A 16,735-nucleotide genomic window follows, 5' to 3' on the forward strand; every position below is an offset into this window, starting at 1 on the left:
TGGAGGCATCGGAGGGGTTGAAAATATCAGAGAGGTTTTGGGGAGGTACTGGAGACATTGGAGAGATTTTGGAGAGTTTGGAGGGAGCTTGAAAATGCTGGAGAAGTTTTGGAGAAGTTGGAGAGATTTTGGAGAGGCTTCAGGGGTTTTGGAGAGGTTCTGGAGGTGATGGAGTGGTTCTGGAAGTGTTGGAGGGGTTGAGGAGGTGTTGGAGAGGTTTTGGGGTGATGGGGAGGTTTTGGAGGTGATGGGGAGGTTTTGGAGGTGATGGGGAGGTTTTGGAGGGGTTAGAGTAGTTTTGGAGAGGTTGAAGGGATTGTGGAGGTGATGGAAAGGTTTTGAAGGAACTGGAGAAGTTTTGGAGGGGTAGGAGGGGTTGTGGAGGGGTTGGAGAGGTTTTGGTGGTGATGGAGAGGTTTCAAAGGGGTTGGAGAGGTTTTGGACATGATGGAGAGGTTCTGGAGGGGTTGAAGAGATTTTGGACATGATGGAGAGGTTTTGGACGTGATGCAGAGGTTTTGGACGTGATGGAGAGGTTCTGGAGGCGTTGGAGGGGTTGTGGAGGGATTGGAGGGATTCTGGAAGGGTTGGAAGGGGTTGTAGGGCATTTTGGAGGTCTCGGGGAGGTTTGGAGGCGATTCAGAGGCAGGGTTTGGAGCCTGGGCGTGCACACAATGATCCATGGGCACCTCCAGGCTGTGTCTCCTCAGCTGCTCCTCCCTGGGCAGTTCCACCCCCAGCCAGGCCCAGGGGCAGTGTTTTCCCTGGGGGATGAGCAGGGCTGGGGCTGGTGGGGTCAGTGCTCTGCTGAGAGAGTGGAAATAAAATCCATGGCAGAAAATCCTCGTGGAGACCCACGGGACTGCCCAGCCCTAAGCTCCTTGTGGAGCTGGGGACAGCTCCAGCCCCACAGATGGCTCATTCCCCTCCTGCTGGTGTTTAATCCTCTAAAGGAAGTGCCAGCCTTTGCAATGTCCCCACAGGGCTGCTGTCCCCTCTAAAGCCTGTTAAGCCACCAGGCTGAGCTGCCTCTTGTCCCTGCAGGTGCCACAGGAATTTGGGAGCCATGAGGAACACTTTGATCTGCATCAGCCTCACTGGTTTGGAGTTCCAGTGTGTGGGAATGTGCTCTTTGCTGATGGAGTAACAAAATTATCTTTTGTTCCTTGAAAAAAGGAAAAAGCTTAAAAGTTTTTTTCATTAATTAGGTAAAAAGACACTTCATAAGACTTTAGAGACTTTAAACTTAAAGATAGCTAATTAGATAGAAGTTAAAAAATTTTGTTTAAGTAATTTATTAGAAAAAGAAGAGAACAAAGAAACTAATAGCTTTTTGAAGTGTTTTACTAAGAGTAAGAACTTCTTACATTAGCTCATTTTTTTCTGTAAAAATCTTTATTATTTTGCCTTTTATTAAAACTTTTCTGTTTCCAACACTGCTACAAAAGCCATCCTGCTAATTTTATGCCATCTAAAGTAGCTAAGCTATCTCAAATGTAATAAAGATCTCCAAGAGATTTATATTACTCTCATAAAACCTAACTCAAAGAGACCCTTCTATCACCAGTGGTTCCCAGCTCTTTGATTTTGGGAGGCAGCAGTTGGGCCTGGATCTCAATTTTCCTAACATTAATGCCCTGGATGAATGAATGGCTCTGTTGATGTCTTCACTCCTGGCCAGGTCAGGCAATGGAAGAGTGATGGCCACAAGGAGCTCCAGGCTGAGGCAAACCCAGGACATGGGAGCAGCCAAAGGATCCCTGCCATGGAGCTTTGTGGTCCTTGCTGGGGAGGGCTGGGAGGGCTGGGGGTTTGCCTCGCCCTGGTTCGTTTAATTACTTAATTAATGACATGGGCACAAAGCCAGGAGCCACATCCGGAGAGCCCTGGGAGCTCCTCATGGGGCAGCAGCCAGGGGAGGCAGCGCTGGGGCAGGGTGGGGGCGAGGCCCAGGGCTGGATCCAGGGACAGCTCGAGCTGCAGGCTCAGGTCCAGGCCCTGGCCCAGGGCTGGGTCCATCCCCATCCCTATTCCTATCCCCATCCCATCTCCAATCCCATCCCATCCTATCCCATCTCCAATCCCGTCTCCAATCCCAATCCCATCTCCAATCCCAATCCCATCCCCAATCCCATCCCATCTCCAGTCCCATCTCCAATCCCATTCCATCCCATCCCATCTCCAATCCCATCCCATCCTATTCCATCTCCAATCCCATCCCCAATCCCAATCCCATTCCCAATCCCATTCCATCTCCAATCCCATCCCATCCATCTCCAATCCCATCCCGTTTCATCTCCAATCCCAATCCCATCCCAATCCCCAATTCCATCCGATCCCATCCCCAATCCCATCCCATCTCCAATCCCATCCCCATTCCACCTCCAATCCCAATCTCAATCCCCAATCCCGTTTGATCCCATCCCATCCCAATCCTATCCAAGCCCCGCCCACACCGGGAGTGTCCATACATAGCCACGCCCACCAAGGCACAGCCCAATCAACTCCCATTTCCTGCCGCGCGGGAAAGCGCCCCCAGCGCATGCGCACTGCTGCGGGGGCGGGGCCAGGCGCAGCTCCGGGCGTGCCCTTCCCTCAGCGCCCCGCACAGCGCCGCGCCCTTCTCCAAGATGGCGGCGGGCAGTGCGCTCCGCTGAGATGCGCATGCGCAACACCGCTGCCTGGCTCTGATTGGCTGCGGGCGCCGGTGAGCGCTTCCGGTGGGAGGGCGGGGCGGGCCCGGGATGCGCCTGGCGTAGCCCCGGCACCGACACCGGCCCCGCACCGCGCCGCCGCCGCTCCCGCCCGCCCGTGCTCGCGCCGCCCTGCCCGGCGCCCCGGGGCTCCCCGTCCCGCCGCTTGGGGAGGCCCGGGGGCTGGGTGCCGGCAGCTCTCCGGTGCCCGTGGCTGCGCGGCCGGCGGGGACTCGCCGGTGCATGGGCGGGGGGGCCCCGCCGGGCCACCGCCGGCCATGAGATGAGCGGAGCGCGGCGCCCTGCCTAGAGCCGCCCCGGGGCCGCCGCGGCCATGGTGAGCTGGGGCAGCGGGGACGGCAGGGTGGAGGGAACGGGGGATGGTCCCGCGGGGCCCGGACACCGGAGCATGAAGGGCCGAGGGGCGGCGGCCCCCACGGGGCACCGCGGGACAGGATGTGAAAGGCCGGGAGGGCACGGACCCCTCCTGCGAGCCGTGGTGCCCGGGGTGCTGGGAATTCCGGGTTTGTGGCGTTAAAGCCGAGGGGTGCCCTGGCAGCTGTGGCTGCCCCGGTCCCTGGCAGTGCCCAGGCCTGGCCGGGAGCAGCCGGGCACAGCCGAGCCTGGCACAGCCCAGCCTGGCCCTGAACGTGGCACAGGATGAGCCTCAAGGTCCCTTCACACCCAAACCATTGGGTGATTAAATTCTCCGGCGCCAGCTGTGGGCTTGCCCTCACGGCCTCCAGCCGAGCCTTGGGTAAGCCGGAGGAGTGACCTGGATTCTGTTCCGTGCTGGGGACAGCGGCCTTCGGCTGTGCCCGCAGTGCCGGGGCACCCGCAGGGCCAGGGACAGCGACAGGGACAGGCTGACCCGCTGGGATCTGCACAGTGCTCTCCTTCTCTGGATAAGATCCCCAGGAAAGGTCTCAGGAGCCATCTCTGACCGGGTGGGTGCCCGCAGAGCCGGGCTGGCAGCGCTGGCAGGGTGGGATTGCCCCCAGGGCATCGGGTGCTGCTCACTGCCACCAGCCCAGAGCTGCTGATCTTGTTTTCCCCTTGCTCTACCCACAGGGAAAGCTGCTATCCCAATATTGGTATCCCTCCTTGTATCCCAGTATTTCTTGGGGTGACCAAGGGCAGGCAGCAGTGGGGAGATGCTTTCAGCAGCCCTGGATCTGCCCCTGGGACCCTGCCCTGGCTCATCCAGAGACCCCACTGAGCTCAGGCTGCAGTTCCTGGCCTGGTTCTCACCCCACTCCACCTTAACCTGCCTTTGGTGGTTTAGGATCGGGCTTTGCACCCCTTTTCTTCCAGAATTTGGGGTCCTGGTTGTGAATTTCTTCACCCAAGAGCCGAGGTAATCACATTGCTCACCATGTGATGTGCTCCTGGTACATGACTGGTGTTTTATTGAAACTTTGGTCTCTGTAGCCCCTTTAGCTAACCCACTGCCTCTCTTCTTGGAGAGGCTTTGCTGCTCCATCTGGGATGGGCTGGGGTGGGACAGGGTCTTCTCAGTAAAACATATATAAATATAATATTATATATATAAATACTGGTAGTGTTTTATGGCAGTAGCCTGAGGGTGTTCAGGGTGGGTTCCTTATGTGCCTGCCACGTGTCCCAGCTCTTTGTGGCTTTAGCTTCAGGCAGAGGGTGATTTTTGAGGTGGATTCTTCGTGACCAGCCCAGGTTCAAAAAGGTTGAATAAATGGTTTGCAGGGTTTGGCAGGCCAGGGTGTGCACTTCACAGTGCAGCTGGCAAAAATTAGTTCTCCCTTGCTTCCCTGTGGACACACACATTTCTCCTGAATTACACCTTGTTTTCTTCTTTTTTTCCCTTCAACATCCACTGTTTGGCTGCCTGTGGAAGTTGAGCAGCAGTCCCTGGGCTGTGCTGCAGGATTTACTGTTGTAACTCATCATGTGACTCCTGGGCAAGATTTTCCTTCTGTTCCCATTTCCCTGGAGCCTACAGATGGGCATGTTCTGCTGCTAGAGCACCCTCCTTCCTGGAAACAGTTGGGAAAGTGTGAAGAGGAGCTGCTGGAAGGCACACAGGGAACAAATAAAACAGAATTAAACTCTGCTCCAAGAAGAGCAGGCTGCTGGGAGCAGGTTTTCCTCAGTGGGGCTGAGCTGGGTGGATGTGGAGGGTAATGAGCAGGGATGAATTAGAGCTTGATTAACTGGGCAGGGATTTTGGGAGGAAGTTGGGAAGGTAGGAGGGAATGCAGTGATGCACAGTGAGCTCAGGCACTGCAAGTGTTGTGAACAAACTCCTGTTTGCTGGGCTCAGCAATCTTAATGCCACTCAAAAGTTGGCTTCAGAGGAAGCTTTAGTGTTTCTGTGCTGTCAGAGGTGTTTGCAGAGAGCTCTGTGTGGGGGTTCTTGGGGCTGCTCCTGCCTGCTGTGTGTGTCAGTAGTGCTGGTGCACTGTTTTGGGGCCCCAAACTCCAGTCTGGGGCTTCCTGAGGGAAAGGAAAGGTGGTGATGCTGTGGTGTCTCTGTAGGGAAAGCAGGATACTGCAAAATCCAGCTGGGTTTCTCTGGAGTTCATCTCTGAGCTCACAGAGCACATCCAACTTCAGGCTTTGCTCTCACACACTACAAATTATTGTATTGTCTCCTCCTCACCTTTTAGAGGATTTTTGTGAACAGGTTCAAAGTAAATATTGTTGATGGAGCTATCCTTGGAGGGATTTATTTTCTGTCCAAATTAGCCATGTCTTTGTCTCATCACTCTTTCCTTCACCTCTGTTCCTTCCACTGGTGAAAATGGCCATCTTTTTGAAAATGAACCATCTTTGAAGCCCTGGGAGCCCAGCTGGGATCTCCTGAGCAAACCCCTCACCTGGGAATTGCATTTGCACCTCCCACATGAGGCTGGAGTTTCAGTGGTTGCCTCCTGGGAAACACATTCTTCACTTCTGTGGGATTTATATCCTGCCAGCAACCAAAGCAGCTCAGGAACAGGCACTTCCAGGAAATGCTGCTCTGTGGGGTTTGGGATGCAGGGATGCTGGAGAGCTGCAGGCAGCTTCTCCCAGAGCAAATCCCACTTCCCCCAGGCTGTCCCTGGGCCTGCAGAGGAGCAGACAATGGAGGTTCCCAGCTCCAGGGAGTCTCGTGGCCCTGTGCTGTGTGAGGCACTGAAATGGAGCAGGCAGTGGGCGGCTGCAGCTTGGCTGTTCCTGAGTTCCCCACAGCAGCATCCTGCCTTTCATTCCACAGCCTCTCTTCCCACCTTCACTCTAGCAGGGAGTGCTGTTGTTTTTTTGTGCCTGAAGCTGCCTGTGATGGTTGCAGCCTTCCTTCCATTCAGGAAGGAGGGGAGTGTGTGTGGATTGCAGCTTGTCCTGCCAGGTGAGGCTGCTGAGCCCTGGCTTATCCTGGTGCTCGTGGTTGCCAAGGAGCTGCTGCTGCTCAATTGCCAGAACAGCTCCTGTTTGTTCTGTGTCAGCCCTGCTGAGCTGGTGGCCCTGAGGCTGGCTCAGGCTGTGCCTGGGAGCCAGAGCTGCTCTGGGGGCACTCCTGCTCCTTGCAGGTGACCCAGGACATTGGGACAGGAGGGAGCAGCAGCTTCTTGCTCCTGCAGAGCCCCTTGGCCTGGCTGTCCCATCACCCTGGGGACACTTGGGCCCTGTGTGGGCTGTGCTGCTGTCCCTGGCCCAGGTGGGCTCAGGGGTGCTGTGGTGAGTTCAGGGGGGCTGTAGTGAGCTCAAGGATGCTGTGCTCCCTGTCCCAGCCCCAGGTGAGCTCAGGGATGCTGTGCTCCCTGTCCCTGTCCCAGGTGAGCTCAGGGATGCTGTGCTCCCTTTTCCTGGCCCAGGTGAGCTCAGGGGTGCTGTAGTGAGCTCAGGGATGCTGTGCTGTTGTCCCAGGCCCAGGTGAGCTCAGGGATGCTGTGCTCCCTGTCCCAGCCCCAGGTGAGCTCAGGGATGCTGTGCTCCCTTTTCCTGTCCCAGGTGAGCTCAGGGATGCTGTGCTCTCTGTCCCTGTCCCAGGTAAGCTCAGGGGTGCTGTGCTCCCTGTCCCTGATCCAGATGGGCTCAGGGGTGCTGTGCTCCCTTTTCCTGGCCCAGGTGAGCTCAGGGGTGCTGTGCTCTCTGTCCCTGTCCCAGGTAAGCTCAGGGGTGCTGTGCTCCCTGTCCCAGGCCCAGGTGAGCTCAGGGGTGCTGTACTGAGCTCAGGGGTGCTGTGCTCCCTGTCCCAGGCCCAGGTGAGCTCAGGGATGCTGTACTGAGCTCAAGGATGCTGGGGGTGCTCAGGGTGAGCTCAGGGGTGCTGGGCTCTGAGGAGATGGGGGTGCTGCTGCTGCTGCCCAGGCAGGAGTGCTGGAACATGGCCAGGTGAGCTCAGCTTCTCAGCAGGGTTTTGTGATGAAGAGGGAGCTGAGGGTGCTGTCCCCTGCCTCTGTCCCCCAGCTGAGGTGCAGCATCACAACCCCACCCCTAAGCCTGGGGTTCTGTCTGCTCTCAGGGCTCCCCTCCATGAGCAGCTCAATAAAAGCAAACCCTCTCTGGAACCCTTCTGACTCAAACCAGAGTAGGAACTCGGAAGTTCCGGCCTCAGCTCCAACATCTGGCTTCCTTTTTTGGCCAGCAAGTCACAGTGTGACTCTGTGTGCCCCCAGATCTCCCCTCTATTAAACCATTCAACTGGGCATGTTGATTAATGCTGGTGAACTTTCCCAACTCTGCAGCAAGGCCTGGGTAGCTCTGGAGATGAACCAGGGTGGGAACTGTGTAGCAGGAGAGCTGATCTCTGCTCAGATCTCAGCTTCCTCCAAAAGCAGAGCTTTTTCTCAGAAGAAAACAGCTCATTTAGCAGAATTCTTGCACATAATTCCTTTCAGGACCTATAATAATTCCAACACATCCATATTTCAAAGACCTGGGTAGCTAAATGTAGGCTGCAGGAGGACTAAAAGCTATCAAGGCAAAAGTGTTGAGCCTCCAGGTTCACTAAATGAGCTTGAAAAGCTCATTTCCACTGCCTGTTGCTGATGGATGGCTGCTGGTGGCTGTAATTATTTCAGCAGAAAAGCATTAAAATCTGGCAGGTACCACAAAGCTCCTGCCATGGGGCTCAGTGCTGTGCAGAGATCACTCCATGCATGGATACCCAAAAACTCCAAGAACTTTGGGTTCAGTTCAGTTCAGAACTTTGGGTTAAGTTGAATTAATTGCACATTGTTAGGTGGTGTCATTGAGGGACCATGTTGGATTTATACATTGGTGTATGCAAAGCAGAAGGAAATGGAGCTTTGAGGTGGATAGGCTGATACCTGCCTGTAGAACATGCCCTAAAATCCTTCCCAATCATTATCCTCTGTCACACAGCAGATATTTCCTCTTAGGAACTATATTTATATTTGGGTCACTGCTGCCTTGGCTCTCTCTGCATCCCAGGTGTCAACATGACAACCTTCTTCTTTGAGAGAGAGAGAAAAGGTGGTGTTTGCTGCTTTGTTTTATCAAAATAAAATGTTTAGACTCCCATTTATATAGAATCATTTTTGGAATCCCAGTTCCAGCATTTATTAAGTGTACAACATGTGCCTGTTCTCCCCTGTAGGCCTCCTTGTTCCAACCAAAATGTAAATATTGATATTTTGGTAGAGGAAAAGCAATTGGCTTTTCCCCTACTGATTCTGATGGTCAGGGACTTTCCTACTGGTCCAGGCACCCCCTGGGGTTTATTTGTGGGTTCTGTTCTCTGGAATTTTGGGGTGATGCAGCTTTTCCTAGGCTAAGAAGCTCCTACAGCTTATGGTGAAGCAGCTCTTTTCCAATCTTACCTTCCCTCCACACACATGTGATTCCTTTCTTTATCCATGCTTCTCTTTTCTGTTTACACTCAGGATACTTTCACTCCACCAGAGCTATTCCAGGCTCTTCTAGCAACACCACAAATTCCTTATTTTTTTCCCTCCCCCTGATCTTCCCTGACCCTTCTCCTATGTGGATCATGCCCAGAATTCCATTTCTTTTCCTATTTCCAACCCTTTGCATTCTCGCTCCAAATTATCTTTTATTTGTTCCAGCATCTCCAAGCTCGTGGCTGGATCTCTGTGTGTATTTTTAGCATTTTGACTTAATATTTTATTAGGGCTTTAATTGCAGCGTGGAGTTCTTCCCAAGAGGGATTGTCCTGGTTCCTTTTTGTCCCCTCTTTGGAGAAAGGAGTGTGCTCATCTGTTTTGTGTACTGCCTTGTCAGGATGCCAAAGCCAGCATTGGATGCAGCTTTCCAAAGGGGAATGAGGTTTTATTTTTTTTTTCCCTTTGGAGAGATGTTTTGCCTGAAAAATCTGTGTTGTGCTCAGCTGGTTCCCTGCTGCTTCATTGAGTAAGAACAGAGCAGGTTTCTTCTGCATGGCAATTCCACCTTTTCTTTGGGATGAGGAGCACTTTCATCCATGGAAGTTTGGCTCAGTGCTGGTTTCCCTGGTATTCAAAATCAGGGTCTGGAGAGGACACAGCACAACCAGCTCCTGGGCATGGCTGCAGTTGTTGTGGCTCATCCCATTCCCTAACTCTTGGGTTATGGGGGATAAACCTGTACTTTCTACAGTTCCTTGGCTTTCTTTTTGCAAGGGTGAAGGAAACCAAGAGAAGGACAAAGTGCTCCATGGCCTGTAGTCTCTGCTGTGGAAATGTGAGTCAGTGCTCAGGGGGTAATTCCTGCTGCCAGCCCTTCCCCTGCTCCCAGGAGCTGCTGGGTTTGGGACTGGGGAAAGCTGAGCTTTGGCTTTCCAAAGCTGCTTTTTCCTGTCTTCTGCTGGTGTTTGAAGGAGCTGCTTGGGTCATGGTGACCCTTTGGGTCCCCCAGGACAAAGATCCCCATGCTGGCCCAGCAGAGCCCCCTGTGGTGGGCAGGGAGCCTGGAACCCCCCCAGGGTGGGACCCCCAGAGCTGCAGGGGTGAGCAGCAAAGGGGCACTTGTGAAATCCCCCAAAGTGCAGCAGCAGCACTGCAGATGTCAACATCTTGTTTTCCTTTAATTGGACTGGATGTTCTCCCTGTGTGAGCTGTCCTTTGAAAACATTTTAATTAACAAAAATCTTAGTTATTCCCATGGTGTTTCCCATGGTGGTTTCATTATACACTCTTAAATGCCCAACACAAGTTTTAATGCTCTTGCCAGCAATGAAATTTCTGGAGTTTCATGGAATTTCAATTTTTAATTTTACAATCTTTTTTCCTTTTCTCTGACAGGGATTGAGGGTCTTAAAATTCCATATTTTCATGTAGTATAATCACACCTCCTTAGAAATCAGGTCTGGCTGCTGTAATGCATTGGATCAGGAATAATCCTGCCCCAAATTTGCCCTAAACCTTGCACTTTGTGTAGCCAGCTGTTGGGACAGCTTTCCCCCATGGAAATGGGTTTAATCCTGCCAGGCAGAAGTGGATGTTGGAGAAAAATCAGCAGGATTTGCATGCTGGAGTTTGCATCTGAGTAGAGGTACCCCTTTAAGAAATATGCTGAATAATTGGGTTTTTCTTACATTCACTTTCTTTTTTTGCTTGCCCTGGTGCTTCCCATTTCCAGCACTACATATGTGCATAATTCCAGAGCCTCCTTCACTTGGGGCTACAAACGACTGTGATTCAGAGCCTTCCCTGGGTATTATTGGGACTTGTCTGGAGGCTGAGATAAATAAGGGTTTATTTGTGGCTCTGCTGACAGTGAAGGATTTGAGAAGTGTTTTTAAAAATCTCTTCATGTATCTTGGACTCCTCAGAGCTGCTACACAACCAGGCCAGGTTCTCCACTCCTGTCACTTGGGCATCTTTCCTTGGCTTCTCTCTGGTCAAAGGAGCTGCCACGTTTGTACAAGTGGGGAGGAGCAAGGGTTTGGCATTTTGAAGTGTCAGATTTACACCTGTAAGAGCATGAAGAGTGTTCTCTGTAGGAAGAATCATTGTAACCACAGGAAGGACGTGGAGCTCCTGGAGAGAGTCCAGAGGAGGCCACAGGGATGCCCCAAGGGCTGGAGCCAGGCTGGGAGAGCTGGGGGTGCTCACCTGGAGAGGAGAAGGCTCCAGGGACACCTCAGAGCCCCTGGCAGGGCCTGAAGGGGCTCCAGGAGAGCTGGAGAGGGACTGGGGACAAGGCATGGAGGGACAGGACACAGGGAATGGCTCCCAGTGCCAGAGGGCAGGGCTGGATGGGATATTGGGAATTAGGAATTGTTCCCTGGGAGGGTGGGCAGGCCCTGGCACAGGGTGCCCAGAGCAGCTGGGGCTGCCCCTGGATCCCTGGCAGTGCCCAAGGCCAGGCTGGGCAGGGCTGGGAGCAGCCTGGGACAGTGGGAGGTGTCCCTGCCATGGCAGGGGTGGCACTGGATGGGCTTTAGGGCCCTTCTGGCCCAAACCATTCCATGATCCTGTGATAGGTGTGGGGTTTTTAAGCAGACTCCAGCTCAGAAGGCTGTACTGGGCTCAGTGTGAGTTCATTTGCCACTGCTGCTCATCTCTGCACCATTGGAGAGAGATGATGAGGGCATTTTTCTCAACACCTTTTACAAATTCTTTTTATAAGGATTTTTTTATTCCCTTCACAAATCCTTTCCTCACCAGCCTATTTGTTTCCAAAGGATTCCTTGGGTTCTTTTTTCCACCTGCCTGGTTAGAAGTTGGGTCACTTCCCCTAAACCTCTGGAGGAAGTGTTGTCTCAAAGTGAGTGAAGCTGCTTTTGGGGCAGCCCTGTGGTCCTGCCTGCTTTGTTTATGTAGAGAAAAGGGAAGAGATTTTTTCCTTGTGCCTGTGCTCCTGCACAAGCACTGCCCCTCAGGGAAGGATGGGATCTCCCTGCAAGGGCTCACAGCCTGGGTTGGGGTGTGGGGCATCCTGGGGAACCCAGCAGAGAGAGAGTGTGAAGTGAAAGGAACAAAGCAGCTTCAGAGGTGTGAGTTTCTAGACTTCACTGGGGGAATTTAAGTGAATTCTGAACTGAGACAAGCAGAGTCACCTTGCAGTGTTTTCACTTCTGGAAGCAGCTCCTGCCCAGCCCAGCACCCTTGGCAGATGCTCAGCTGTGTCTGTCTGAAGAGCAGATTTTGTTTGGCTGGTTTTGCTGATAACCCACAAAATGAGAAGTTATAATCATTGATGGCTTAAAAAGTGGTGCCCAACAGCTGAGAATGACTGAGCCAAGTGGCTGCTGAGGGAGGGCTGATGGCTGGGGCTGGATTCTCAGGTTTAAGTTGAAAGTCCAAAAAGTGATTCCAGAGCCACCTCTGCCTGCTGTGCTTTGGTGATGGGGTATTGATCTTGAGGAATCTGCTTTGGGTGCTTCTGCACTTCTCAGCTGGGTATTGTTATTTTAGCAACTGCTTGTTTGGGAAAATACTGTGTAGCTGAGGCCTTTCCAGCAGCTAAACCACAAGAAATCAATTAGGAAGTCAGCAGCACGTGACCAGCTGCCTTTCCTGGGTGTCAGGGACTCAGAAATTGCTCTTGGGCTCATCTTCAGCAAGCGTGGCTTGAACCAGCCCTGTGCTTAAACCACCCTTTGCTTTTTCCAGCCTGCTGGGATTGTTTTATTCCTTTGCTGGATTTCCAAGAGAGTTCCTGGGAACTGCTGGGTGGAGGACACACTGCCTGCTGGGCTTGGTTCTGTGGGTTAAGAGTTACTGGGTTAGAAAGAATCAAGACTCAGACACTTGAGCCTGTTAATCAAAGTTCAGCCTTCAAACCTGATGCCTGGTTAAGTGATTCTGCCTGTCCAAGAGGGTTTAAGAAATCAGATCCCTTGGGTGTTGAGAAAGGTGCTGATTACTTGTGGAGCAGGCAGTGTTCCAGGTAAGATGATCTGTGGTGCAGAAATCAGGTTGGCACTGCTGGCTCTCCATGGCCTGTTCCACACAGCTCTGCTCAGTCTGAGGTCCTGCTGAGTCCTTAGGTGATATTTCAATTAAACACTCTGATTCCTGAAGTGCAGCCAGGTTCCTGAAGGGGGGAGTTGTCCAGGCAGGAGGGCTTTGAGCAGCTCTGGAGCTGCCCTGAGCTGTGGGACCTCAGGGACACGGACAGGAGCGTGGTGCCTTTGCTCCTCTGCCATTTGCCTTGAGGTACAGCAGCAATCTGTGACTTTTATCCCACCATTGAAGCAGAAAATCTACTACAATGAGATTGCAGAATGTCCATGTTGTTGGTGATGTGCTGAGGTGGTCTCTGAGATGAGAGGGGGAGCTCTGCAGGCAGAGCTGCCTTGCCATGGCCACAGGAGCTGAGCTGTGCTGGGAGCACAGAGGGGGCCCAGTCTGCTTTCGGTTCTGGAAACCACAAAAACATCTCTGAGGTGCAACAAGGAAACTGAGAATGAAGGCTGAGCCCTGTCCTGATAGCATCAGCTGAGCACTGCTGGGGAGCACGTATGCTGTGGGCTCTCTCTCTGTCAGAGAGCCTGGAATGAGGGTGAACCCCCAAATTCTGCAGTTTTTGGTGGAAGGGATTAAATCTAATGAGTAACACTGTTTTTGAGCTCCCAGCTCTGCCTCCCTGTAGCATGTGTTTTTTCTGGAGGATGTGTTGGTGTCCTCCTACTTTTTTAAAACACTTCATAATTCTGCTTTTCTGGCTAAAAATAATAGTGTACTTCTTCCATGAATTTTACTGCCCTGAGTGACCCTGGGCTGTCCCAGGGGTTCTCCAGGGTTTTGTGAGCAGGCCTAAAGTGACCCACAAGCTTTCTGAGAGTGTGATTTCTAATTTACATGTTCATTACCATGCTGTATTAGGGCTGGGGCAGGGAGGGGCTCTGAAAGACACCCTGGTAATCCTTCAATGAGTAAATTACTACCTCAGTACCTGGAGATGTTAGTGTTGTTAATACTCACCACACATATGTGCATCATTTAGTTAGGCTTGACCATAAATAATAGAGAAAGAAGAAAATTCAGCAACTGGAGTGTGGTTGTTTGTATTTTTAGATGTGTGACTGTGCTGTTAATTAACTGCAAACACTGGGAGCAGAAGGCTCTGAGGTGGAAGAGGATGGGACATTGCAATTAGCAACAACAGGGTGATGATGAGTTATTTTATACAGGTGCTGTGGATGAAATTTCTTGTTTCTTGTCTGTTTTATTAACCCTGTGCACTTGCTTGTTGGTAGCAAAATAGCAATTCCAGCTGGGAATTTTTCCATCAGCCAGGATTCTCCGTGTGTGCTCCCCTGCAGTCCCTCCTCTCCTGGAGGAGCTGCCCACAAGCTGGTAGACATAGCTGATAGTGATGTTAACAGCTAAATGTGATAAAATCTGAATCTGATAGCTGGCAGGAGGCTGGGCTCTGCTGGGCTGTGTGTCTTGCACTGGGAATGGCAGGAGAGGGGGGATTGGGGTTGGGATTGGGATTGGGATGGAGAGGCAGGCTCCAGAAGGTGAGGAAGCTGCAGAGGGATCTGTGCAGGGTGTGGGGGCTTGGTGGGCTGGGAGTGTTCAAGAGCAGGAGCAGGAACAGCACAGGGACTGCAGGCAGGGATGGATGGGGTGGGAATCAGAGCCCAGACCAGGATGGGTGCAGGGGGTGGGAACAGCTCCCCAGCACAACTCCAGCTGTAAATGAAGAGTAAAGATGCAGAGGGGGAGTTTGATGTGCTCTGAGGGCTCCTGGGGTGCAGCAGAGCCTGGGCTTTTCCTCCCTGCCCCTGGAGGAGGCGTTGGGAGCTTGTGTGGTGGAAAATCCATCCTTCCACATCAGGAAGGTGCTGCCTGAAGGATGAAGTCACCTCTGTAACATTGCAGCTGCAATTAACATCTTACTAAAAAAAGCTCTGGAGAGGGAATGCCTTAAATTTGTCTTGGAGTGGTATCCATTTGCAAACACATTAGGGAAAAAGTGAACAGACCTAACCCTTCTCTCAGTTGTCATTAGCCCCAGTTGCTGTATTTAGAGCATCGTTTGTGTGATGGATGCTCTAATGGCAAACATTACAAGGTTAACAGCTTGTGTTTTTATGGCAAAGCAGTAGAGAAAATCTTTGCCCTCAACAAAAAAATCCCTTCAGAGAGCATAAAATGAAATTAAAAAAAAAAAAAAAAGAGGAAGTGAACTCTAAATGAAAGCACTTGTGGAGAAAATGGCTTTAGAAAGCACTTCCATGTCTTGCAGAATGAGCAGGTGCTTCTTTAAGGGCTGTGGTTGTGTTTGGTGATATGCTCACTAAAATTAGCATTGTATCTGCTCTTCAAGTGCATGTGCAGTGTCTGAAGTGCAACCCAAGGATGGCTGCTCTGGTGTTTGCTGGAGCTGCATGAGTAACTGGTTCTACCCCAGTGCTTTACTCATAGTCTGCATCTGAGCTTGTGATGGAGTCAGCAGCAGGGTACAAAGATTTTGCTTCTCCAGAGCCTCACTGAGGTGCAGCTGCAATATTGAACAGCCTGAAATGCAGGAGGTTGGCAGCTTTTTTTCCCCTTAATCAGCAGAAATCAGTTAATGACTCATACAGCTGAAAATGTAACTGCAGGAGAGCCCTGAAATCAGCTGGTGGGGTGGGTCCTTCTTGTGGTGCTTTGGTGGATGGAGAATGATGTGGGATGTGCAGGTTCTTGGTAGCAAATCTGGTATTTTCTGTCAGGAAAAGCTGTTGGAGCTCATTTTCCTGCTTGGAGGAGGGCACAGAGGGTTGGAGTCCAGAGGTGACTGGAGTGAGTAATCAGCTCCACCCCTCATCTGATAGTGCTGTGGAACACCTTTAGCAAACTGGGGAGGGAAAGGGATGGCAAGGACAGGCTGGCAGTGGCTCTCCCACCCCGATCCTCCCTGTCCTGCTCTGGTCACAGGGGACAGTTCCAGGGAGGGCAGAGCTGCTGCTGGGCCTGTCTGTGTGCTGTGGAGCCAGCTCAGCACTTGGAGGCACCAATCCTGGGCACAGTCACCTGTGACACACCTCCCAGAGATGCTGTTTTGACCCAAATTCCAGGTCAAAGTGTGGATGTGCTGCTGGAATATGGGAATGTGCAGCTGTGGCTGTGCTGGATTTAGCCCTGCTTGGATTTAGCCTTGCTTTCACCTCTCTCTGCCCTATTCCCCCAAGGGAGCTGTGACAAGGACATCACCTTTGGGCCCAGGATCTGCTGAATTTGGCAGCCAGGGCCCTCCCTGTGGGTCAGAACTCAGCCATGGTGTTGAGGCAGTGGAGCAGGGGTGGATGGTGATGTGGCACATCTGATCTCCTCTGCTTTTTGTGGGCTGCAGAGTTTTCTCTGCATGGGGAGAAACTCACATTACCTGCTCTGCAAGCAGGACTTGGAGAACTGAATATATTTTCCTCTCATGGTTGGCAGAAGAGAGAGATGGTATTTTCTGATGTTTGATCCAGCCCTGGGAGGTACTAGAGGTGAGAGGGGTCAGGTTTGACTTCTGAAAGAGTGGGAAGTATTTCTGCTTCAGTGGTTGCATATTTAGTAATGTCTCGTGGAGGTGAGGCAAACTGCCAGCCCTGACACAGAAAACTGGGGTAGATTCTGTTTCTCATGGTCCACACTTTTCCTGAAAAACCTTGGAAAATTAAATCTGTGCATGACCCAGAATTTCAGACCAGAACCTGAGCTCAGCACTGCTGGTTCTGCCTGTCCTTCTCCTCAATGCAGAGCAAACAGGGAGCCCTAAAAGAAAGCAAACTGCTTGTTAAGGTGGGAATCATGCTAGGAAATATTCCAGGTACAGCCCCAGGTGCTCCAAACAGCTGGGCTTTCATTGGAGTCTCCCTGATCAACCCCCAGGTGTCTGGGTCCAGGGGCAGCCACCTTTCCCTGCAGCTCTGCACAGCCCTGTGACCTCCTTATCTCAGTGGCCTCCTTATCAGAGCCTTGCTGGACAGCTGGGGGATGACCACGTGCCTCCAGGAGATGGGGAACTTCAGGAATACCCAAAGGTTTCAGCAAATACAGGTCCTTGGTAAGCCCAGCCTGGAGTTAGGAGGGGATCCTGAGCTGGGCTTTGGTTACCTCAGACAGTTTTTCCTTCTGGACCTTCCTTTGGCCAAACCTCCCAAAGAGGCACAAAAAGTCAAACAAGAGCAC

General features: G+C 52.1%; 1 protein-coding gene across 2 annotated transcripts in view; it reads left to right on the forward strand.

Moving 5' to 3' along the window:
• Positions 1–2,713: 2,713 nt before the first annotated feature.
• XPO6 (exportin 6) overlaps positions 2,714–16,735 on the forward strand; it is a 65,548-nt gene continuing 51,526 nt past the window's right edge. For both annotated transcript variants that reach the window (XM_054643583.2, XM_054643584.2), the window contains exon 1: positions 2,714–3,030. In XM_054643583.2, coding sequence (XP_054499558.1) covers positions 3,028–3,030 — 3 coding nt within the window. In that variant the 5' untranslated portion in view covers positions 2,714–3,027. The remainder of the gene's footprint in view (positions 3,031–16,735) is intronic.

Source organism: Agelaius phoeniceus, chromosome 16 (genome assembly GCF_051311805.1).
Source record: "Agelaius phoeniceus isolate bAgePho1 chromosome 16, bAgePho1.hap1, whole genome shotgun sequence".
NCBI classification, from domain to species: Eukaryota; Metazoa; Chordata; class Aves; order Passeriformes; family Icteridae; genus Agelaius; species Agelaius phoeniceus.